Source organism: Erythranthe guttata, chromosome 4 (genome assembly GCF_056151865.1).
Source record: "Erythranthe guttata isolate IM_541 chromosome 4, IM_541, whole genome shotgun sequence".
Taxonomy (NCBI): Eukaryota; Viridiplantae; Streptophyta; class Magnoliopsida; order Lamiales; family Phrymaceae; genus Erythranthe; species Erythranthe guttata.
Window position 1 is genome coordinate 14,501,280 of NC_142536.1, and position 26,601 is coordinate 14,527,880.

The 26,601-nt window shown below is 34.9% G+C and overlaps 3 protein-coding genes across 3 annotated transcripts; all 3 read left to right on the forward strand.

Annotated features, from left to right (window-relative positions):
* Window positions 1-939: 939 nt before the first annotated feature.
* LOC105973559 (putative late blight resistance protein homolog R1A-4) lies at window positions 940-5,799 on the forward strand. Its single transcript, XM_012998595.2, has 2 exons — window positions 940-4,034; window positions 5,393-5,799. The coding sequence occupies exon 1, from the start codon at window positions 1,291-1,293 to the stop codon at window positions 4,021-4,023; it is 2,733 nt and encodes a 910-aa protein (XP_012854049.2). The 5' UTR covers window positions 940-1,290; the 3' UTR covers window positions 4,024-4,034; window positions 5,393-5,799.
* A 10,931-nt stretch (window positions 5,800-16,730) lies between these two features.
* On the forward strand, window positions 16,731-19,498 carry LOC148771215 (putative late blight resistance protein homolog R1A-4). The gene has a single exon (XM_088816954.1). It carries the CDS (start codon window positions 16,744-16,746, stop codon window positions 18,103-18,105), a length of 1,362 nt encoding a protein of 453 aa, XP_088673080.1. The 5' UTR covers window positions 16,731-16,743; the 3' UTR covers window positions 18,106-19,498.
* Window positions 18,424-19,314, forward strand: LOC148771216 (putative late blight resistance protein homolog R1A-10). Its single transcript, XM_088817540.1, has one exon. The coding sequence runs from the start codon at window positions 18,424-18,426 to the stop codon at window positions 19,312-19,314; it is 891 nt and encodes a 296-aa protein (XP_088673666.1).
* Window positions 19,499-26,601: the final 7,103 nt, after the last annotated feature.

The window sequence follows — 26,601 nt, forward strand, 5'->3', positions numbered from 1 at the left end:
GTGGGGGTTTATTTTTATAAATATTTTAATTATTTTCTCGGTGGACGGTTTATAAATTTGTAAAAAAATATAGGTGAAAGAAGAAGAAAGGGTAAAATGGAAAATATATTTAATTTGGTGGTGAAATAAGATATTTGGAGGGTGGAAACAGCACGTCTCATAAAAAATGACGATAACTTAATAATAATAATAATAATAATAATAATAATAATAATAATAATAATAATAATAATAATAATAATAATAATAATAATAATAATAATAATAATAATAATAATAATAATAATAATAATAATAATAATAATAATAATAATAATAATAATAATAATAATAATAATAATATAAGTTACTAATAAATGAAAGAACAAATAATAACAATTATTTTATTGATAACTTCATATTTTGCTAAATTAATAGAATTTTGTTGGTATTAATTTGGATTAGTAAACGAACAAGTTGGATTAGTATAATCTTTCGATTTAATTTATTAATTTAATGATAGTCTATTTCAAATTAATTTTCATCTCAAATTGCAAAATGTCAATGAACCTATCAGGGTGCCACTGACATGAAAAATATAAAACAATTCCATCAGCTTTCCAAGTTGATGTGTTAACATTAGCAAATAGGATTAGTACTCTAATGGGAAAATTAGCTAAACCTTGCACCAACTTACCACCTCCGGAACCAGTTGAGCTAAAACCCATGCGGGCAAAATTAGCTAAACCTCCTTCGGTGTTTAATGGTTTATCCTATGTTACATCGGGTGAAATACATCTCGTAGATCTTTACTATTCATATACATACAAACAAAGACTTACACATATTAGTGTATGTAAATCAATTGTAAAAAAAACACCTAGTATAGTCTTCATCAGGTATAGCATAAAATAACTGTTATTAAACATAATAAATAATAAGGACGATGCTACGCCTCTCGTGGCCCGACGTGGGAAGTTGACCTTCACAAATTTAATATATATCTTGTTTTATGGAGGAGCATTTAATATAAACATGCTTCCTCACAAAAAAAAAATAAAAATAAAACGAAAAATAAAATTAGTTCATGCATTACTGAATTTCCATTTCTATAAAATGCATCCATTTGTAACATTCCATTTCATCAAACCAAGTTATATCAATCAATATTTTCTTAGCCTTTCATTCCTCTTTCAATTCTAGTCAGTTTTGCACCCATAAAACCCACCCATTTTTTCTTAACAAATGCTTTAGTTGATAAGAGAAGATTCAGTTTACTGAAATATCTTTCAGAGAGAGAGAGAGAGAGAGATGGCTCATGGTGCTGTTGGTTCTCTTAAGCTAACAATTGAGCGCCTAAAAAATTCCTCATATATTTCGATTGTTCAAAATTCATCCCCAGGAGCAATAGAGCTGTTGTACGATGAGGATTGTTCCTTCCAAGATGCTCTCGAAGAATTCGATAAAAGGAGGAACACCATTAACATGAAGATGGTGAAAACTTTGGAGGCAGAAATCATGGATGTTGTATACAAATTTGAAGATGCAATAGAATCTTACGTCTTAGATCAAATTCAATCACAATCGGAAGAAAGCCATCATGACGATCAGATTCATCCTCCATTAATGTTATTCTCAGTAGACATGCAAGAACTCAAGCAAGATGTCGATTCCTTTATCGAAACGGTGAAAAAGATGAAGAAGGCCTACATCCACGAGTTACGCAACCCTTCACCCGAAGAAGAAGAAGAAGATGATGATGTTGTCACGTCAAGAATTAATTTTGGTGGAAATCATGAGCCGATGATTGGATTTTCAGAACACTTTATTGAACTCAGAGATTTATTCACGAACAACTACGAAGATCCTTCACGGATGATATTCTCCCTCGATGGGATGGCGGGCATTGGTAAGACCACTCTTGCCACGAAACTCTTTCAAGATCCATCAATTGTGAGTTGTTACAGCAGACGTGCGTTTGTCACCATAGGCCCGAAGTATCTTTTAAAAAACGTCTTGCTGCATATTTTAGTACAATTGAATCCTTCTCTTCAACTAAGTGATGTCGATGGAGAAACGTTGGCCATGTTGAAAAGGATGGTGCGCAACAGTTTAAAGCATCAGAGATACTTCATCGTGCTAGATGATATATGGGATGAAAAGCTCTGTTCTGCCTTGAAGAAATTATTTCCAGACGACGATAATCGAAGTTTAGTACTGATGACAACCAGGATAGGCGATGCAACTGATATTGCACATGATTGTCGGTATGATTTACCCCTCCTTGATAAGAAAGATAGTTGGGTTCTTCTCCGTCAGAAAGTATTCGGTCAAGAAACATGCTCCTATGAACTCGAGAAAGCTGGAAAGAAGATTGCAGAGAATTGTGAAGGTCTTCCTCTTACAATCGTCACAGTTGCCAACATCCTATCCAAATCCGAGAAGACAACGGAGTACTGGAACAAGGTATCGGATGAAAAAGATTCGATTTACTACGATGCATATGATCAAATGTCAAAGGTATTACTTCCAAGCTATGACTATTTAGATCAACGTTTGAAGGCATGCTTTCTCTACATGGGAATTTATCCTCAACGTCATAAGATACCTTTACTAGAGTTCTTCATCTTGTATAGCTTGTGGAATGCAGAAGGAATTGTCTACTCTGTTGAACAATTTCGTGAAAAAGTTTATCGGCTAAAAATGGCCGAGATGCTTGATGCAGACCCTTGTAGTTATTATATTCTTGAGCTTTCTCTAAAAAATCTTATCATAGATGACAAAGAAAAATTATGTTATTCCCTTCATTCATCCTTTTGGTACATGTGTAACAAAGAAGCTGTCAAGAACAAGTTTTTCTATGCCTTCAATTGTTCTGCCGGTGCTTTACCAGAAGAAGATCTAATCTACCAGCGCCGACTGTGCATGCAAAATAACGTTCTACTTGCCATACAAGATGTGCAATTAGACTCAATTGCCTCATCTTCAATGGTACGCTCTCTCCTCTGTACTGGTAATTTTCATGAATATCCAGTACCATTGTGTTTGGAAAAATTAAGGATGCTCAGAGTAGTGCACGCTCTTACAATCAGATTCTACGAATTCCCAATGGATGTATTAAAATTAGTTCAACTAAGATACCTTTCCCTTTGTTTCAATGGAAACATCCCTTCTTCCATATCCAAACTTTGGAACCTTCAGTGGTTGATCATCGGTCAAAAACTGATTGTTGAAAACAAATCATCATGTAATATGCCAATGGAGATATGGGATATGAAAGAATTGAAGAAACTTGATGTTGGGGGAAAAAAACTATCAGATCCTCGTGAAGGATCTTTCTTACCAAACCTTTTAGGACTTCATTCCCTGCATCATCAAAGTTGTACCAAAGATGTTTTTGGGAAAATCCCTAATCTAACCGAGTTATCGATTGCAATTAGTTCGTCTCATGATAATGGTGATCAACCCTTGAGTTGCTTTGATCATGTCTCCCATCTACATAAACTACAATCACTAGCATGTTTCATTCCAAACCCTACATTCGAGGCTGAGGTCGTTGCCCCACTTGCTCCTCTTTCATACTTGCCATCAAGTCTTACAAAGTTATATTTGAGCGGCTTAGGTTATCCGTGGGAAGAAATGAGCAAAATTTCTTCATTGCCAAATCTTACACATCTCCACTTGAAATTCTATGCCTTTCGAGGCCGAAAGTGGGAGGTCCGTGACGATGAATTCCAAAGGCTGGCGTATCTTGAGATTGAAGACAGTGATCTGGTGCAATGGACATTTCAAAATGATCGATGCATCCCTAATATTCATGTTGTTCGCATCTTACATTGCTACAAGTTAAAAGAGATGCCTCTGATGTTTGGGGCATCACTTATAGCCGTTAGCGTCGTGGACTGCAGCCCTATGGCTGTGAATTGTGCAAACAAGTTACAACAGGATTGGGACGACAAATATGAGAAAGATAAAGGTTCAGTGGAGTTTTATGTCCATTCTTCATGGGATGATGGGAGCTTCAGTCATGATTCACCATACTGATTCTTCACAAGGTTAGTCCTTCAATTTTAATCCTATTTAAGGGTGAATTATTGAACACTATATTAAGGCTTCATCTAATTTAAATATGTATAGTTTGTCACAGTTAATTTTGAATTTTACTTTTTATAATTTTGTCATACGTGGTACCCTTGTTTTTCGGAGATTTTATGTGCCTATGTATTTTTATTTACTTTTATGTGCTATAATTTATGTTAATTGAACATAATTATCAATGGGTTATGTGTTAATGTGCTTAAATTATGCTTATAAATGTGATTATGATATATTTTTATGTATCAATTAGCTTCGATTTCCTGTTAATTCGGATGTAATAATGATAAACAAATGATAATTAATTGATGTTTATGTCAATGACAATTACTATACTATATTTGAGCTATGTGTAAGATTCAATGCGTTAACTGATTTAATTACATGGTTGAACTTAAGTGCATGATTATGTTTTTTTTTTCTTGTTTTTTTGTGTGTATTAAGTGCATTGCTTAATGGGAAAAATACAATTTTCACTTATTAAGTTTGCAGCGATTTCACATTTGATTCTCCATGTTCACAAAAAATTGCATTTAGTCCATCATGTTTGAAAAATTCAACACTTTATGTCCTTCCATCAATTGTCTGTGATTACTAATGGAATCGAGCATGTGCCCGTCACTCCTTAACTGATGGACCTAAAGTGCTAAATTATTGAAACATGAAGGATCGCGCGAATGTATTTTTTGCGAATATGGGGGACCAAATGTGATAAAATCAGTGCAAACTTGAGGAAAGAAAATTGTAATTTTTCCATTGCTTAATTGTACCTTCTCTGAAATTAATTCGAAGTTGGGGTTAATAAATTAATTTTGCGTGTTTAGTTCGAAATTGGTTAGAAATGGTAGGGTTTGAGTCTAATTGAATTCGGACTTCATAATTAATCTAGAGTCTTGGTTTCCTACTGTGGGAGCCTTAGTGCTGAATTTTTTATTGGGAGTATTATAATTTTTATCCCTCAAGTTTATACTGATTTCACATTTAGTCCCTCATGTTTTAATAATTTAACACGTTTGTCATTTATGTCAATTTACTGTTAGTTGGATAGTTAAGGCAGTGATGGGTACACAACTGATTCCATTAGTACTAATGAAATATTAACAGAAATAACTAAAAGTGTTTAATTTTTGAAACATGAGGGACCAAATGTGAAATCAGTGCAAACATGAGGGATCAAACTGTATTTTTCCCATTTCTAATTTGTTGGTGTTTTAAATTGATAAATTGTGCTTTATTTGACTGCAATTAGCTCAAGGGATCCTTGTTGCATCTTATTTGTGTTTGTCCCAATGTTGTGTATGTGATTTCTCTTTCTCAGGTGAGGCATGTGATTCCACGGATGCTTAGGCGGACCGGTTGAGACTGTCGGAGTCATGTCATAGTATGCGACGAGTTGCGTTGTAGTCTCTCTGCTTTGTGACCGTTCATTTTATGTGGTTTTTTTTTTTTTTTGGTTGTCAGATGTTGGACTTTATAAAAATGTATCATTTCTACATTCGGGTTTTCGGTTATTGTTGGGACTAATGTTTATGTATGTGTAAGGGCTTCATTCTATTCAGCCCAGGGTTTCGTGTACGACGTAGTACATTTCGTGTACGGCGAAGTACATTTTGTTGTGTCGTGTCACAAGCATTTGTTAGTCAAAGTACTTTTGCGTAATCAAAGATTAGACAAAAGAGAGACAACTATATCAAATTATAGACTTGTCTCCACCTAATAATTGTTGAATAATGCAGCAACACAAGTGTTATTTATTAGATAGCAACATTCAAATCTTACGCTTTAATAAAATCTAACGGTTTACGATTTTATTCTTACATATGCTAGAAATTAAATTTATTATTTTTTATGATAAAAATTGAATTAAAAAGATATATAAAAAAAATACTCACATTTATTGACAAATAATACAATTTAACTAGCACGTAATGATAATACACAACAAGCCCACATCAAGCCAAACACATCAGACGACACTTTAATAATTTCCACAGCTCTAGTTGTGAACTATTCTTAATATATGATTCGGCCGCCTTCATGCTAGAGAGTTGTTCGAGTTCATTAAAAAAAAGATTATTGAAAGATTAATAGATTGCTCGTTTATTGCCCTCTTTCGTGCGTTCACATTCATAGTTTGACTTCTTCTTTACACATACATACATTGAATAAGGCAATGATTTTCAATAACAAATACTTGTGACAAAGAGCTGTTCCATTGTGTGAGAAAAAAGAAAAATAAAAAATTAAAGAGCGCTCAGATCAGAGCTAGAGATGGCTTACGCTGCCGTGATTTCTCTTAAAAAGACAGTTCAGCACCTTTTAAATTCTTCTCGTATTTCGATTGTTCTTATACATTCCTCTCGACAACTCATGGAACATCTGTACGAGGTGGCGTGTTCGTTGCAAGAAGTTCTCGAAAAGAAGCAGCAGAGACAAGGTGAATTGCTTGGATAAACAAATAAGAGAGGCGGTGTCCAAATTAGAGGATACTATCAATTCTCATGTCTCGAATCAGTTTCTTTCACTGTTGTCCGAACAGATTGATCATACTCCAATAATCTCATTTTCAGTAGACTTGCTGGAACTAAAGCAAGACATTGATTCTTTTATCCAAATGGCGAAAACGATGAAGGCGGACTACCGCAGAGAAATATGGAATGAATCGCCAGAAGAAGAAGAAGAAGATTATGATTATGATCATTTTGATGGGAATGAGTACTCAAAAATGGTTGGATTAACTAATCAGTTTACCCGGATCAAAGATGAGCTCACAACCAACTATTCCGTTCGTGACACGACCACGCTCGTGGGTATGGCCGGCATTGATAAGACTGCTCTTGCCAAGAAACTCTTTCACTATCCATTGGTTTGGAGTCATTATGAAACCCGTGCGTTTGTCACCATGGGCCCAAAAAGAAAATTAGAGAATGTCTTTCTCGATATTCTAAAGCAAGTGAATCATGACCAGTTCCATGGGAAATTGACATTTACGGAAGGAGATCAAGGGAAACTTCATGGCATGAAAATAATGATGCGCAACAGTTTAAAGGATAAGAAATACTTGATCGCGCTCGACGATGTTTGGCACAATGAGATATTTCTCAGTGAATGTTTTCCAGACGACAAAAATAGGAGTCATGTATTGGTGACAACCAGGCTGCCACAATCTTTGACTTGTTTAAAGTTCCCCTATTACATGATATGGTTCCTGGATAAAAAGGAAAGATGGGATCTTCTTCGTGAGAAGGTATTTGGTGAACGAGAATCGTGCTCTTACGAACTTGAGAAAACTGGAAAGAAGATTGCTGAGAACTGTGAAGGTCTTCCTCTCACAATCTTGAAAGTTGCCGAGATCTTGTCCAGAGCCGACAAGACAATAGAGTACTGGAACGAGGTAGCTGCTGGTAAACAAAACTCTATTTACATGGATGCATATGAACAAATCTCAGAGGTATTACTTCCGAGCTACTCTTACTTACCTCAACAACTCAAACCATGCTTTCTATACATGGGAGTTTTCCATCAAAATTATGAGGTTCGTCGCACCAAGCTATACAATTTGTGGGTGGTTGAGGGAATTCTCAAAACGAACATGAATTTTTATTCTTATGCTGACCAAATTTTGGGGAAACTTGTTTTCGGTAACCTTGTCATGGTTCGCGAGAAAAACTACCGTGGTGGAATGTAAATCGCCAGTCTTCATTCTTCCTTTTGGTACATGTGTAACAAAGTAGCGAGGGAGATCAAGTTTTACCACGGCTTAAGGACTCTCTCCAAGGGTCTCTTGGAAGGAATTGAAAGCCATCGTCGGTTGTGCATTTACAATAGCATCTTATTTGGGATCAAAGAAACCTACAACTCAATGGCGTTCGTTTCGAGCACACGTTCTCTCTGGTGTAATGCTCCATATCATCAATATCCAGTACCGGTATGTTTGGGTTTGAGTTTGCTCATAATCCTGGATGCTCTGACAATTCGTTTCTACGAGTTCCCAGTGGAAGTACTGAAACTAGTACTGCTAAGGTATTTTTCACTGACTTATGATGGAGAGTTCCCTTTTTCCATATCCAAACTTTGGAACCTTCGTTTCTTGATTGTCCGTCAACATCTGAGCATCATAAAATCTGACGCAAACTCATCATATTTGCCTATAGAGATATGGGATATGAAAGAATTGGAGCATCTTCAAATCATGGGAAGGGACCTACCAGAACCTTGTTGTGAAGTTTTTGTCTTATCAAACCTCTTAAAACTTTTGGATGTGAGCTCTCGCAGCTGTACCAAGAGAATTCTTGAAAGAATCCCTAATCTAATGAAGTTAGGAATTCGAACCGAATTGCCTCCTGATGGTACTGTTGAACCCCCGTGTTGCTTCGCTCATACTTCCAATCTCCGCAAACTAAATTACTTAAATGCACCATCGTAAGTCCTATATATAATCATGCCCGATACAATTGCAGTCTCGCCTGTTCCTCTTCAATCTTTCCGTCAAGGCTTGTGAAGTTAACTTTGAGTGGCTTAGGATATCCCTGGAAAGAAATGAACAAGATTTATTTGTTGCGAAATCTTAAAGTGCTCAAACTGCTATGTTATGCCTTTCGCGGCCCAACATGGGAAGTTTATTTCCATGAATTCCCATGTCTTGAAAGTCTTGTGATTGAAGACACTGATCTGGTGCACTGGATATTCGTCCATGATAACTCCTTACACTTGCTGAGAAGGCTTTTAGCATAAAGCATTGCTACAAGTTACAAGAGATCCCGACGGTGTTGTATATGGGGTTCGGGCTTGAAGAGATTGTGAACTAGTTGATTGCAACTCTCTAGCTCCGAGTCGTGCAAGGCAGTTCATGGAGAAACAAAAGGAAGACTTCTGTCATTTGGGTATTAATTTCCATTCTTCATTAAATGATGGGAATATATTGATGACATCGAGTCATGCATGCATACATGATGGGAAGCAACTTAAGTAGTTCTACATAAGGTGAGAACTTGTAGCGTGAGATCCTAGGAACACAACTCGCATGAGATATGTCTCTAAATCGCGCCATGTATCCGTAGAACGCACATAATTATTTTTTGATTTATGTATCTGAAACGTTTAATGCAGGCGGAAATCCAATTGTTGCGGACGGAAATATTCATTTTTTTGCCCCAACAAAATCAAAGTCTCATGTTTTTGCCCCCGAAAAAAAAAATAGACTCTCTAAATTTTCAATTTTGACAAGTACTCATTAGGTTTCTTCCGATACCTTTGGGCGGAAACACGAAAGATTATCAACATGGATCATCAGAAATCATCTGCCAAGGTATAAATTTTGTCAAAGGTTCAATATGGATCTATCCAAACTCGAACCACCGAGTTCGGATAGATCCATGTTGAACTCTCATATGTTTTTTGTTTGTTATTTTTTTTGTTTCCGACTATAAATTTTCCGATGTCAACTATAAGCTTTCCAATGACAACTGTAAAACAGTGATAGTCAACTATAATTTTTCTTCATTTAACTATGATTTTTCAGTTTAAGAATGAGGTTATAATGTTTCTAAGTGGAATCCCCACATGATATACCTCATCTCAGGCGAAAATAATGACATATGGTATCCAAAGAGTAGAAAAGAAGACTGATTTGCACAAAGAGAAAAGAAGATGAAGAAGAAAGAGAGAAAGATGGGGAATGAAGAGATAGAACGATAATGAAAATAGAACAGAGAGACAAGAGAGAGGGTTGAAGAAATGAAGGAGAGAGATAGATGCATATAACGTGCAATAGAGGAAGGGGGGGAGGAGAGAGAAGGAAAACAAAACGGAAAAGGAGAGAAATAGTGAGGAAGAAACAGAGAAAATATGGAAAAAAAATGGCATAATGGGCATTAACATAAGATTAGGAGATCACACAATTCAGAAAATATTATGTGGCCTTGTTTACAAATGGTCAATTATAAATTGGACCCACACTATATTATTTTATGTAATGAGGGGTTATCTCTCATTTTCCATTTATCTTATTTTGCGTGAAATTCCCTATATTGTTTACAATTAACACCGTTAACTATTGAGGGGGTTTAATACAAGTTTTCCTAAGACGATGGGGTTTGGTGCATGATATTTACAATAAAAGTGGAATTTATGCAAAAACTATTTATGTATTTAAAATTTGAATTATTTGTTCAAATTAAGTCAAGAACATTTATTCAATCTTTCAAAGTCGAATTTTCGAAATTACAAATATAAATATTTATATCCAAACTAAATTCAAATTTTCATATTATTTGTAATCTTTCGGCATATAATACATCCAAGCTAAATTATATAAATATTTAACAGTTTTGATATTTTAAAATATATAGTTTTGAAAAAAATATTATTATTAAAATAATTAATAAATTAAAATTTGAAGGATAAATAGCTCTTAACCCCATGGTTACAAGCTTTTGAGATGACCCTCTTCTACCCGTAATATCAACACATAATCCTCTTGTGATTTATGCAGTTTACCCACTATAGCTGCTAATTTCTACAAATTTTTATTGCTTTCTGAAATTGAAAAATAAAAAATGAGATTGATGGCCTCTGTGAGAGAGAATGATGAGTTTTTGTGAGGGAGAGTAAATAGTAATATTGATTATTAACCGTAATTTCCAGCTCTCACTGACAGTAGACACGGCCACGGGCCGGTTCGGGCCGGTTCCGGGCCGGTTCGGACCGGTTCACGGTTCACATTTTCCGGAACCGGAACCGGCCCGTGGCGTGCACGGTTCACTGGGCCGGGTCGGCCCGCCGGTTCGGGCCGGTTCCGGGTCGACCCGGAAATTTTGAATTTTTTTTTTTGTTTTTTTTTTTTTTTTGAAATATTTAATGAATAAGTAAATTAAAAGAAATACTTTTAAATAGATAGAGGAAAAGGAAATAAATGAAAAGTCAATTTAGAAGCACAAGTTTGAAATATTTGATGAACTAGGCAGGTGCACGTGCGTTGCAAGCCAGGTGGTGTTTTCAAAACCTTGTAGAAAAACAGAAGTTGGTTATTATGAGTTAAGTTAATGATTGTTTATTTCTTAAAGTCGGAGGTATTTGCAAACTCCATGAAAAACCAGTTCCAATAACTTATTTTAAGAGAAGTTGGTCCATACATGCTTTTTATATTTTAGCTTAGAACAACTTATTATTAGAGAATTAGAAGCAAAAGTTTGTACTGCAAACACTTTAAAAGTGATTTTGAGTCAAAGAAAACTCAAGAATGACTTTACAAAAGTTTTTGCAAACTCCACCTAAATGCAATTTCGAGACCTTATTTAGAAAAAAAAAAACCACTTTGAAGAAATAATACAATTTGGTCACCGGATAACTGACTTGTTTATAGCAACATTGTTTGTTTCATCAAAAGGCCCTACAAATTTCCCCATCTACCTTAACAATATAGAAGCACGTGGCACAAATAAATTGCGACATAACTTACATGTAGCAAGAATATGAATCATAATATGTTGTTGGTGTAAATACTTACACGCAAGTGCACATATCGTACAACTAATATAGTTGACTAAAAGTTTGAGTATCGATTCCAAAAGGAATATTTAAGCGCCTAATCCTAAGTGCTAGATTCTCACAATTATGTTCAAGCTCACCCAACGCAGTCGAATTGATGATAATTTATCCTAAATACTAAACTAAATTATAAAACACAAATAAGAGCAATTAAGAATAATTAAGCAAATAAACACGAAGAATAGGCAAATTAACTCAACAAGCTATGATTGTATCTTCCCTTATGTGATTATTGATCTCTCTATTCATTCAATTATGCAATAAAATAATTCGGATTACTAACCTAAGATGTTAATTTAATCATAACTCGCTTTTGCGTGTATTATGATTCTATTATTCATAACTAAATTATTTTATTCCTACGCAAGTCAATTAAGAACAAAGCATTAAGCACAAATCTCAATAATGACTACCTAGGAGGTTAACTATGTTCCTATGCTAACACAACAAATGTTCTTCTACCACAGTTCTAACTGTTAAACCGGTCTTCCAATTCTTGCATTCAACAATAACAATAAAGCACATAAAGTGATCAAGTTCACTTAAATCAAGTAGAAAAAATATTCCAAAATTAATACTTGCATAAAATCATAGAATTGGGTTCACAAATCTCACATAAGGTTCGATTAAAATTCTAGCAATCAAGAGTTTAGCTACTCGTAACTCTTATGATAAACAAAATTGAATTCATAAAATAAGTAAGAAAAACTATACTTCAGTCTTCGTTGATCTTCGTTCTTCGCATTTTGTGGTGTAAAACCTCGTGCTTACGGAGAGTTGATAAGGAAATAGTGGAAACCTAATAGAATTCAATTTCTACCACTTTGGCACACCAAGTTTTGTTCTCCGATTTTGACCATGTTAGAGTCTGAATGTTGAAAAGTTGCATGGAATAAGAAGTATAGCCCTTGCAAATAGCTTTCCAATGCCACTGCAATCAAGTGATTTGGAGTTCGTATGAGAGAGATATAATTGAAATTGTGGTCACTGGCAAAGCTGTTGCCGGATTCCTTCTTCCAATTTGATTTATTTGCTTATTTGCAACAATTTCCTTTATTTTTGATCATTTTTCCCTTATGGATACCTAACTTTCTATTATCACCTATAAAACACAAAATCTATCAACTAAAGCATAAATATAATTAAGTTTGAACAAAAGATTCATGTAAAGTACACGTATTGAATGTAAAATGTATACTGAACATATGTCACTGATTAATGTGAGTAATGATTTCTTCTTTGCATGTTGTATATTCCAAGTTCCAAAACCCAAGAAAATTATTAATGTCTCTACAATGCATAAAAATTATACAGAAGAAAACAAATACAACCCACATTTTTGTAAGCCTATAATCTAAACACATCAACTTATATTGGGATTTCTAATTACAATATGAATATATTAGTCAGTACAACAACTTTTCCTAATAAATAAAAGAAAAAGTAAGAACAAAAATTTAATTTTACGCACTCACACTCTCCCCGGATGCATATTGTCTCCATTTGTTATTATTTGAAATGTTCAGCACGGAAATGGGTATCTGACATAATTATATAAATGCTTGTTACTTCTTCAAACGTCATGATTTGCTCATTTTGTGACCGCCTAGCTCATTTTGGGAAAAATACTTACCAGAATGTTGTAAATGTTGAATATTAAAACACCACAAACACATTATTTGTATACTTACATGGTAAAAGTGTATGTATGTGCAGTGGCGGAGCCAGAAATTCGAGACAGAGTGGGATTAACATTAACAGGGGTTCGGGGGCAGCGCCCCCGATTTTTGTTTTGATTCATTGACATAAAAATATAGCACAAAATAACAACACAATTTATAAACTTAAACTAATATAAGCTACACTAAATTACTTGGGTGAGTGGGCTTAACATTGACAGGGGTTCGGGGGCGGCGGCCCCGATTTTTTTTTTATTCATTAACATAAATTAGCATAAAATGACTACAAATTATAAACTTCAACTAATATAACATAAATTTTTTGGTAAATAAGCTAAACTAAATTATTTGGGTGGGCTAAATTAAACTATTTGGGGGCTAATTATATATAAATATAATATATAGTATAATTTTGTAAAAAATGAGAGTGGGCTGGAGCCCACCCTTGCCAAAGGGTGGCTCCGCCACTGTGTATGTGTGTATTGGTTATTTGATTTCCCCTCTAACAAACAACAATAAAAACATCTAATATAAAATCTTGTGTAAATCAATAAACTTTTAAACACTTAAATAGTACTGCAGATGGGAAAAATAAATATGGTTGAGATGCCCCTTAGAACAATTCTTTTAACTATGATGTATATCTTACTTATTTAGATCAAGTGGCCAACGAAATATTGAAGTTTTCATTAATTATCACAATTCTAATTCTCGCCCCCCTACAATAAGTTTAATTAGTCTTTAGCTTTGTTGATATCCGAAACCAATTTAACTTATCTCAAGGTTTATATACTTGCTTCTTCATCAATCATAACCAACTTCCTAAATATTGGAAGCAAATTAAAGTTTGTTCCGCAACTTATTTCACTTCCAACTCGGACGACTTTTAGTCGGACTGCTTTTTGTTTCTTCAGAATGTGATGTCACGACATATTGGATTGCCTTGTTTTGATTTATAACCTTGTGAGCATTGATCACGAAACTGCCATGATCAGTGCAACCTATGATGATGGCCGGTGAACCCAAGAGGTGTGTTTAATAGAGTCTTAGTCCATCTACGTACCTACCTAATTAACGAAAAAAATTATGGAATATTAATAAAGCAGTACAATACATTTTCAATTTGGATAATGTCCAATTTCTACACGGGGACACAAATTATCGTTTTGACCAATTATCGTGAATCTCGAACTTGCTCAATCATGGCTTCATTCCTTCTAGATTTAGAGTTTTAGATATTAATTACATGTATTTAATAGAAATTATAAACATAAACACCGGCCATAAACATACCTGAAATATTTGTCTGGTTAAATATATTTATGTAGTGATGCGCGTTTGTAAATACCTGGATGTAACATGTAAACAACTTAGTGCTTGTGGAAAGAATTGAGTTACGTATATTTTTTTCCTTTCTAATTTTCTTTCTTGGGTGTAATATGAAAAGTGCACACAGCTAAATGATAAATTAGAAACGTCCCCTTGTGATGAATAGTGAAGAATTGCATGGATTTAATATTTGAAAATTGTTATCAATTAATATCCTTCTACTCATTTATCCTTGCATGTATGCGTGACGGAAGTTGCTTCCTAAATCCTAATGAATGCAGAGAATTTCATCGGTTACTAATGGGCATCAACTTTTGATAATTAGGGTATAATTAATTTCTTTTAAAAGAGAAAAGTTAGGTTATTATTAATATGATATTTCCAATTAACCTTGTATGACTTTACAAATGGATGTTACCGTTATAAAATAATAATAATAATAATAATAATAATAATAATAATAATAATAATAATAATAATAATAATAATAATAATAATAATAATAATAATAATAATAATAATAATAATAATAATAATAATAATAATAATAATAATAATAATAATAATAATAATAATAATAATAATAATAATAATTACCCAATCATCCTTGCAACCCTTAGTAAATTAACTAATGAAAAGGGTATTTTAGTCTTCACATAAAATGGAAGAAACTCACCTAACATTCCTACTTTTATAGATAGTATAGATAAGTAAATTATAGGAAAAATTGGGGTGTGAGGGTATTTATAGGAAAATTTGGGGGGGGGGGGGGGGGGGGGGGGGGGGGGGGGGGGAATTCAAAAAAATTCAAAAAAATTCAAAAAAAAGTAAATAACGGACGGTTCACCCGGGCCGGTTCACCCGGGCCGGTTCGGGCCGGTTCACCGGGTGAACCGGCCGTTATTCATTTTTTTTTGAATTTTTTTGATTTTTTTTTTTTAAATCCGGGTGAACCGCCGGGCCGGCCCGGCGGTTCACGGTTCACCAAATCTAAGAACCGGGCCCGTCCCGGGTAGGACGGGCCGGTTCATGGTTCCGGGCCGGTTCACACGGTCAACGGGCCGGTTTGGGCCGTCAACGGGCCGGTTCCGGGCCCAAAACCGGCCCGTGGCCGTGTCTAACTGACAGCCTTTGGCCATTTCGAAGCACATTTAATGGGTAAACAACATAAAATCCCCTCTGTTAAGGAAAATTTACGTCAAACCCCTATATAATTTTTTTCTTGTGTAAAACCCCCTTGTGTTTCATTTTTTCTTGTATAAAATCCCCATTTCCGTTAATAGTTAACATCGATAACTATGGAGAGGATTTATGCAAGTTATTTTAAAATTCAAACTATTTTCTTAAATTAAGTCGCATAAATCTATTAATTTAAATATGATACTAAACAAATAATATTCGAGATGGAAGTTGGAACGAATTCTGAAATTAGTAATGTTCTTTTCACATATAATTAATCGAGAATAAATTATAAAAATGTACAATAATTCTAATAAAATAATTATATATTTAAAAACTCATTTTTTTAAATACATTAATAAATTATATCATATAAAAATTGATTTAAAAAAAAAATCACGACACCTATTAAATTTCTATTTTTCCTATTGTAACTAAATAAATGTGTTCAACTTAATTTAAGAAAATAATATGAAATTTAAACGATTAATTTTGCATAAGACTTCCTTGTATTGAAGAAAATATGCCTTAAATCCCCCCATGTTATAAAAAAATTGTATAAAATCCCCTTTGTAATTAATGGTGTTAGATTTTAACAGAAAAATGGATTTTGTGCAAAGTAAAATAAAACAGTAAAGGTTTTACGCAAGAAAAAAAATATAAGGGGGTTTGGCGCAGGTTTTCCTTAACATAGAGGAATTTTATGTTGTTTACCCCACATTTAATCAACAAACATTGCATTGTATTTTATGTAACCAGAATTTGTAAAATCGAGAAATATTATATTAATGATTTAGTTGTCCAAAAATGGCCAGCAGAATCTTGGGCAACAAGTTGTAAACACAACGGTTGACTTAGTACATCTCTGCAAATTAACCAGCTCTCATTTATATTATATCTAATTATTGGGAGAAAGAAAGAGAAAAGGAGAGACATGGCTTATGCTGCTGTGATATCTCTAAAATCCGTAATCGAGCGCCTTCTAAAATCTTCCGAAATTTCGTTTGTTCCACCCTCAAAGAAAATCATTAAATCCGCATACAAACATGTTCAGTCCTTACAACATGTCCTCAAAAGATTCGACGATAATATCAGCAGCAGCAGCGAGAGGGTGGATGCTTTGGATGGAGAAATCAGAGAGGCGGTGCGTAAATTAGAAGACGTAATTGAATCACACGTCTCAAACCAGTTTCTTTCTCAATCGGAACAATGTCATCCATTGTTACTACTCTCCCCAGACATGGTGGAACAAAAGCAAGAGATTGATTCCTTCAACGAAGAAATCAAGAAGATGGAGGACGAGTACGTCAACTTGCCATGCCAAGAGTATGATGCCGTTTCATCAACGATTGGTTGTCGCGGAAAAAAATCGAAAATGGTTGGACTTTCCGATCAATTTCAAGAAATCCAAACGCGGCTTTTAGATCCAACGGGACCTTGTTACCACACGCTTGTTGGAATGGCGGGCATTGGTAAGACCACTCTTGCTACACAGCTCTTTGAAGATCCGTTGATTGTGACTCATTTCGATTGTCGTGCTTTTGTCACCGTAGGCCAAAAATATCGGTTAAAAGATATTCTTATTGGTATTTTAGCTCAAGTGAATCCCGAGATTGACAAAACGAGGAAATTGGATGATTTGAAAAAAATGATTTACCAAAATTTAAAGGGTAAAACATACCTCGTTGTGTTGGATGATGTGTGGACGACGCAAGTTTGGAATGACTTGAGAAGGTTGTTTCCGTACAACAAAAGTGGATTTCGAGTCTTCATGACAACTAGGCTACAAAATATGATTGTTTATAGTAGTGACGATTACAAAATCCGGTTACTGAACAAAGAAGAAAGTTGGGATCTTCTTTGTCAGAAGGTGTTTGTTGAGGATGGGCTATGCCCTTCTCATCTTGAGAAAGCTGGAAAGAAGATTGCTGAAAATTGTGAAGGTCTTCCTCTTCTAATCATTACTGTTGCCAATATCTTATCCGAAGCTGACAAGACGCCAGAGTACTGGAGGAAAGCAGCAGATAGAGACAATTCCGTTTTCATGGATGCAAATGATCAAATTATGTCAAAGGTACTATTTTCGAGCTATGAATACTTACCTCAACATTTAAAAGCATGCTTTCTATATATGGGAATTTTCCCACAAAACTATGAGATTCCCCGTTCCAAGCTCATCAATTTATGGAGGGCCGAGGGATTTCTCGAACACTCGGCTAGGCAGTGTTTGGAGGAGCTTGTCACCAAAAGCCTTGTTATGGTGCACAAGAAGAGCTTATATTCGCCTTATAGATAACCAATTCATCAAATCAAAACTTGCGGTCTCCATCCTGTATTTTGGCATTTGTGTAACAGAGAAGCTGAGAAGAACATTTTTTTCCATGTCATAAATGGTTTGGCGGAGGCTGTGGAACACGAACGCCGATTGTGCGTCCACAAAAATATTCAATTTGTTATTAATAAAGAAGTGTATAAGTCGATAGCATCCAGTTCGCGCACACGCTCACTCCTATGTTTTGGTCCATATCACAAGAACCCGATACCTATTAGTTTGGGTTATTTAAGGTTGTTGAGGGTATTTGATGCACTTACAATCCGTATGTACGAGTTCCCAATGGAAGTACTTAAACTAATTCATCTAAGATACCTTGCTCTCACTTACAATGGAAACCTCCCTTCTTCCATATCAAAACTTCGAAACCTTCAGTTCTTGATTATCCTTCGACATTTAAGCATCATTAATTCTTGTAAGGATTTATCCTATTTGCCGATAGAAATATGGGAAATGCAAGAGCTAAAGCATCTCCAGATAACGGGGAGTAATCTCCCGGATCCTTGTGGGGCCATCTTGCCAAATCTCGTAACACTCTTAGATGTGAGTCCCCGTTGTTGTACTAAAGAGCTTCTAGAAAGAATCCCTCTTCTATCAAAGCTAAGAATTCGATTCGATTTGTCGGTTGATACTAATGAATCATCGAATGACTTACTAGATTTTATCTCTCATGTCAGTTTAAGTTCACTCAAATGTGTCGTTCTAAATCCTATACCGAGGTGTGAGTTTGTTGTTCTGCCACGAGCTCCAATTGTAACCAATTTCGATTCGCTTGTTGTGAAGTTGAGTTTGAGTGGGTTTGGATATCCGTGGGAAGATATGAGCACGATTTCTTCAATGTGGAGTCTTCAAATGCTGAAACTGAGACGCTATGCCTTTCGAGGACCGAAATGGGAGACTCGAGACAGGGCGTTTAAATTACTAAAGGTTCTTGTGATCGAAGACTCTGATCTGATGCAATGGACGGTCGGGATTAAAACGTTTCGATGCCTCGAGCATCTGACCATGAGACGCTGCCATAGACTAGAAGTGATCCCTTCGAGTTTTGGTGATTATTTTGGTCTGAGTATCGAACTGGTTGACTGCAACCCTTTGGTTGTAGCTTATGCACAAGAGATGGACGAGAAAAGAAAAAGAAAGTTCCTTAGTGTCTCGACGTCAATTCATCGTTGACAGCCTGTAAATAATAATGTGTGATTGCATTGATGAACATATTTTAATCTTTGGCTGGCATTCATATTGTCATGGGCTATTATTAACAGTGGTGTTAGATGTTAGTATATTGTGTTGGCTAAATAAAACTGTTCTTACTATTATCTTTGTGTAGATGTTTTCTTCAAATTTAGTTTGCTTGAAATTGGGTGGAGAGTACCAAGACATAACTAGTTCAGTGTGGAGCTTTTGTATTAGTTTTTTCTGCAATGTGTTTAATTAATTGTTTGGGTAAATTATAAATACTTTTGTGCAAGATTATAATTATCATTCGAAGAAAAATATAATTAGTGTAACTCACTATTTTATATTTATTTGAATTTGTTTGTAGATGTGTTGTGTTGTGACATCTAAAACAAAATGGAAAATTAGTGAAAATCCCCGTTTTTGAAATTGCACTGACATAGATTCAACATTTGGAAATAATTAATGATAACCCCCTTCTTGTTGTAAATAATATATAATGTGGTTATTCCTATCTTAAGTCACTCGAAGTTTATAACTCCCCACTACGCCACTGGAGATTCTCAACTTACCAATTATCCCATAACTGCCTCCATGATGTATGTAGGGTATAACTCCCATGTAACTTCCGGTGGTTTGCACCTATATAAATGAGAATCTCCCCTCCCCTAAGTATCCAACAATTATCTCTCTACGGATCTTGTTTACTTGTGTTCTCTCATTCTCTCTCTATTATTGTTATTATGTTCTTATGTATTTCCACAATAACAATCCAAAGAGCTAGATTAAATAGGCGATTTTACAACACGTTATCAGCACGAAATGCTCGTCGTGATCGTGGAAAGACAATCGTTCGTGGGACTAGGATACTTGAAGAATTTGTGATTCAGGTGCTCGTGAAAAATGAACCATTTTTGGCATGTGGATGCTTGAAGAACTTGTGATTCGAGTTCGTTCGTGAAATGGTAATCTTGTTCGAAGAATACAATATATTCTTCAATATTTGGGTTTAAGCGTTTCAAGTAAGCCGTAATCCCTTGCAATTTCGATTTCGTAAGAGATGCACTAGATCTATTTAATGGCATGAAATGCATGAAGTACATATTTATTTTCAAGTCATTACTTCATTTATACCGTGGATAATTTCAAATTATGATGTGATTCGTAATTATTGGAAGCATGCTTAATATGTTATAGTATGATATAAATATCACAATGATTGTTTTTGGTATGTGCTGTAGCAAATTATTTTATCATTTGCATTCATTCCGGATTCAATGAATAGCGACGATAAATGTGTGATTGTATATTGTAAAAGGATTATAATACCTTGCTGGTTTATTTCATGTTTCGAGGATTTGATATGAAACTGTATTATGAATGTTTTAATTATCATAATATTTAGAATACAGTGCACTAAGAAGCTTATGAATAAATATGCACTGTAGAATGAGGGGTGAATATATTTGATCCTGAATGTGAAATTGTTTATGTTTCTTACTGAACGTGATTTTAGCCATATTAATAGAATTTTTTTTTTGTTGGTTGAATTTGTATTGCATGAATTGTTAGAAAATTTTGCTACAATAACTTGGTCATTTCAATTTAAGATGATGTAATGCACTGCTGATACTTGATAGCATTATGGATCTATTTAGTTAATTCATGATTACCAACCGGAATAATTTCAGAATTAGTTCGTGGAATTTATATGAGATTGTACATGTTATATATTGTTTATATTTGAAAGAATTTATGGTCCCGAATTCGTTTAATACAGAGGTGTTATCTTGAGTGTTATGACACGTGAACAAACATGCAGCGGAAATATAAAGATAAAAGAACAATACTCAGAATTAAAAATGTTCACAAGTAAAGACTTGTGAACTTGCCCTTTACAGGACGGAAAAATATATTAAAATCAATATTCCAAGAATACAAACAGAAGAGGTGCGAAAACTTCTTCCTTATGAATGAATCATTCTCATGATCATTCTTACATTCAAATCTAGATACAAAAAGAAAAATATTAAAAATTCTAGATTTCAAAGATGTACTCGTGAGGAGTACGTAAAGAACTTATGAATGAATCACTATCTTGATCATTCTTACAACCAAGTCTAGAAACATATATACTAAACAATCTAGACTACAAAGAATGTACTTATGAGAAGTACGTAAAGAATGTACTCATAAGAAGTACGTAAAGATTGTACTCATGAGGAGTACATGTTGGTCGAAAACCTACACGCAAGTGCACGTATCGTACAAGTAATATAGTGGACAAAAAAGTCCGGATATCGAACCCACAGGGAATATTTAATTATCTAATCCTAGACGCTAAATCCTACCAATTATTATCAAGCCCACCCTACACAGTCGAATTTTTAGAGAGAATTAACTAAATTAAATTAAAAGGCAAATTAAAACGACAAAGCAAGAAAGCAAATTAAACACGAAGATTTATCAGAGTAAACAAGCCTAGGATTTTATTCTTCCCCCTATGTGATTATTATTCCCCCAATTCCTTCAATTATGCAAGTTATTAACCCGGATTATTAACCTGAGATGCTAAACTTATCATAACCCGCTTCCGCGTGTATTACGATTCTAATCCTCTAGATTCAATTACTATATTCCTATGCAATTAATTCTAGAACACAGCATTAAGCACAAATCTCAATAATGGCTACCTAAGAGATTAACTATATTCCTATGTTAATACCACAAAGGCTCTTCTACCACAGTTCTAATTATTAACCCGATCTTCCGATTCATGCGATTAACAATAACATAAAAGCACATAAGTTGATCAAGTTCATGCACTTAATAAAACAAGTAGAAGAAATAATCCGGAATTAAAAGTTGCATAAAATCATAGAATTGGGTTCATAAATCCCACATAGGGTTCCAAATAAAATCCTAGAAACAAGAAAATTAGCTACTCATGATTAAAGGAAAAACACAAATAAAATAAGTCATAAACGATAAATCTATGCTTAGAGTCTTCGAATTCTTCGTCTTCGTTATTGCTTTGTTGCTCTTCAAATTGCGTAAAAAAAGATCCCTAATTGTGTGCTTGGCTTGGTCTTATATAGGGTGAAGAACTTGGGGAAGAAGGCAGTTTCCTTGTGCAATTAAAATCCCTAAACTGCGCAAATTCGGAGTCTCGGACGGGGGTCCCATAATTTGCACTAAAACTGGGACGGGGGTCCGAGCCTTGTTTCTTCAAAATTTTGATTTTTTCACTTTTGGCCCACATTTTCTCCAAAATTGCAGTTTTGACCCCATACTTTTCCAATTCTTCAATTTGTACCTAAAATACAACAAATCAACTTTTTAAGCACCAATCATCGTTAAAACACACCAAAAGCTCAAATAAAAAGATACGATAAAGTGTAAAAATATACACTTAACACACCCCCAAACTTGAACTTTTGCTTGTCCTCAAGCAAAATCTACCAATAAGCAAATAACTCAACTATTACATCTCATCACATAGATCAATGATCAATTTAACGTTTTCAGAACTTGTAATTATAATGACAATTCTTAGGCATTCGCAAGCTCAAAATTCAACAACACTTAGTCACTCACCATTACCAAAAACCACAATTCATACAATTGCTTCAAGCATCCAATATTTGCAAATTAAAGATAGAAAGAATTTATACTTACATGCATATGCTTGACTCCAAATACTCACCAAACTATTCTACTCTACTAATATCGAACATTAAGCTATTGGGATCATTGGGGCTTTGTGGCTTTCAATTGTTAGGCTCTTTGGTTCGAGGTAGGAAATATGGGTATATGTGGCTATTCTTCTTGCATTTAGGTGATTACGCCAAAATTTGAAAGATAGGCGTTTGAAACAATGAATTCACCTCTACGGACTTTAATAAACTCGACTCTCCAAAATTCACACGTCAACACTTTTGCCTTTGAGGCAATGGATCGAGTTTTCAACACAATTCAACAACTAGCCCTTATTTCTCCCTTATAATCTATTCTTCTTCTTCTTCTATTTTTTTTTTTTTTTCTTTCTTTTTTTCTTTTTTCTTTTTTTTTTTTTTTTTTTTTTTTCGAAGAAGAAGGACCTTATAAAAAATTTCGACCGAACTCCAAGGGGTAATTTTCAAGAATCTCCACCTATTCTACCTTACATATTGGCTAAAAGAAAGAACACCTTTTCTCCGAGGCTCAAATCAAGGTTCTAAGGATAATTTCGATAAAAAGGTCGGCTTGAAAGGCTCAAACGGTTCAAAGAAGGCCCAAATCATATCCGAAATCACTCACTACTCAATACTTCGTATCATAAATTTCCTAAGGTGAGTCTTAAAACCGAACATAGCATGATCTAGCACAAATTAATTCCAAATTTAAAATACAAAACATTCAACAAAAGCAATGCACAAAATGTGATTCCTAGCAATAATTCGCTTCTAAGTCCCGTTGAATCGAAAGCTAAACAAACATCAAATCCTTATCACATAAAACAAGCAATTTCATCATCAAACATTGATCATCTCTCATCATCATAAATCATAGATGCATTTGACTCAAGCAATTTTTTTTTTTTTTTTTTTATATTCCGGAAAAAACGATAAAAGCAATAAAAACAAATAAAACCTAATGCATGCAAACTAAAACAAATAAGCACAACACCCCCAAACTTAAAATTTCCGTTGCCCTCAACGAAATTAGCACAAAGTTCAAGGATAGAAAACACCTGATTTAGTCGGAGTCGATGTGATCGGGGTGCTCCTCCCTAGCTCTCTCATCGGAAAGCTCTCTCGCTCCATCGTCATTCGGAATCGTCGATCGGCATGGGAGCTTGAGGCTTCGGGGTCGTCTCGGGCTTGAGGAGCGGCTTTGGAAGAGGAATCGTCGTTTTGGTGGCACTTTTCTTGCCTTTTCCTTTGCCTTTAGAAGATGAAACTTCACTCGTGCGGCTTCTTTTGTTGGAAAAAAAAAGTTGGGAGAGAGGTTGGAATAGATTCGTTGAGAATTGGTTGACAATCGAACTCAAAATTTGGTTGGAGCAAATTATCGAACACCTTGTGGGCGTGCCTTGAAAGAGTAGGTTTTGGAGAATTTGGTTTGATTCTCTAGCTTCCTTTTGTGTGTGAGAGTTTGAGAGAAGGAAAGAGGAGGGTTTAGGAAATAATGGGGGAGAAATCTAATTTTTAAACATTTAAAACGCCCCAACTAGGTTCGGACGGCCGTCCCGGTTTTTGTGCTAAATTTCGGACGGCCGTCCGAAATTTGTTTCTCCTTACTGGTTTTGGGACGGCCGTCCCACATTTTAGGCATATTTTGGGACGGCCGTCCCACAGGCAGTGGTGCAATTTTTTTTTTTTTTTTTTTTTTTTTTTTTTTTTTTTTTGCGGATGTCCGACTCGACTCTCGATCACGTTTTCGACCCTGAAAAGTAAAATTAAAATTATAAATTAGAATGCATGCTTATGATATTAAAAAAAACGAAAAATTAAAGAAAAATACGAAAAACAATAAAGCTCGGGTTGCCTCCCGAGAAGCGCTAAGTTTTAAGTCTTCAGCCAGACTTTTCTTCTTAAAATTGTTATGTCCAATCCAACGCCTTATAGATTGCGCATCCATCCGTGAGCTCTTTCACTTCAATTGCAACCGATACAGGGATAGGATTGCAATATGTCAGGGTCCACCTTAGCTTGTAGTCTTTCTTAGTTGTAATCAATCGGTACGAAGCCAAGTTGGGATCTTCATCACCCGCTCCCTCAAATTGGTACACAAAAACCTCACGTCCGCGTATAACCTCCACTTCAAACACATTCGCCTTCTTTTCAACCTCTATTGATGCCTTCAAAGCCTCGTCATGAACAACGATAATATTCTCAATTTGAGTATTTGTACTAACCACATCCATCTCCTTCTTCTCTTGTTCCGATACATCTTTGGAGTTTAGCTCGATTGCATTGTCATATTCATCATCCTTAAGCGTCTTCGTAAGTTCCTTTTCCTTCTCATCGACAATATTTTCTAGGTCTAAAGGATTTTTCTCACTACAAATTTCAAACGGATTTTCTTTGTTGCAACCATTCTCGATATCGTCTGAAATATTTTCAAGAGACCTTTGGCGCTTGAATTCTTCCAACTGTAACTCCAGTCTTCGGATAGATGCTTGAGTGGATTTCATAAATTCTTCAAGGACGGAGTTCAAATAACACTCCTGAACAGTGGGCTCTCGTGGCGTGTTGGTGTATGTGTTCCAATAACCGCCGTTGGTATTATCAATGAAATTATTCGCCTTCGGTGCATACCAACATTGGTTAGTGTAATGATCTCCACCACATATTGAACAAAGTAACGGCATATCATAGGTATTTTGGAGGTATTCGCCAGACGGAAGCCATTCATATCCCGTTTGAGGAGCGCGAAAATTGTAACCTGACATGTAACCAAAGAAAAAAAAATATATTTAAAAAAAATTAAAACGAAAAAAAAAAAAAAATAATAATTTGGGTGAATCGTGAAAATTGTTCAAATCTAGAGCTAGAATAAAATAAATAATTAAAATATTCCCCGGCAACGGCGCCAAAAACTTGTTGGTCGAACACCTACACGCAAGTGCACGTATCGTACAAGTAATATAGTGGACAAAAAAGTCCGGATATCGAACCCACAGGGAATATTTAATTATCTAATCCTAGACGCTAAATCCTACCAATTATTATCAAGCCCACCCTACACAGTCGAATTTTTAGAGAGAATTAACTAAATTAAATTAAAAGGCAAATTAAAACGACAAAGCAAGAAAGCAAATTAAACACGAAGATTTATCAGAGTAAACAAGCCTAGGATTTTATTCTTCCCCCTATGTGATTATTATTCCCCCAATTCCTTCAATTATGCAAGTTATTAACCCGGATTATTAACCTGAGATGCTAAACTTATCATAACCCGCTTCCGCGTGTATTACGATTCTAATCCTCTAGATTCAATTACTATATTCCTATGCAATTAATTCTAGAACACAGCATTAAGCACAAATCTCAATAATGGCTACCTAAGAGATTAACTATATTCCTATGTTAATACCACAAAGGCTCTTCTACCACAGTTCTAATTATTAACCCGATCTTCCGATTCATGCGATTAACAATAACATAAAAGCACATAAGTTGATCAAGTTCATGCACTTAATAAAACAAGTAGAAGAAATAATCTGGAATTAAAAGTTGCATAAAATCATAGAATTGGGTTCATAAATCCCACATAGGGTTCCAAATAAAATCCTAGAAA

What these genes read in the sequence shown, in the direction of transcription:
- LOC105973559 (XM_012998595.2), top strand. Translation starts at nt 1,291, where the DNA reads ATGGCTCATGGTGCTGTTGGTTCTCTTAAGCTAACAATTGAGCGCCTA.
- LOC148771215 (XM_088816954.1), top strand. Translation starts at nt 16,744, where the DNA reads ATGGCTTATGCTGCTGTGATATCTCTAAAATCCGTAATCGAGCGCCTT.
- LOC148771216 (XM_088817540.1), top strand. Translation starts at nt 18,424, where the DNA reads ATGGAAGTACTTAAACTAATTCATCTAAGATACCTTGCTCTCACTTAC.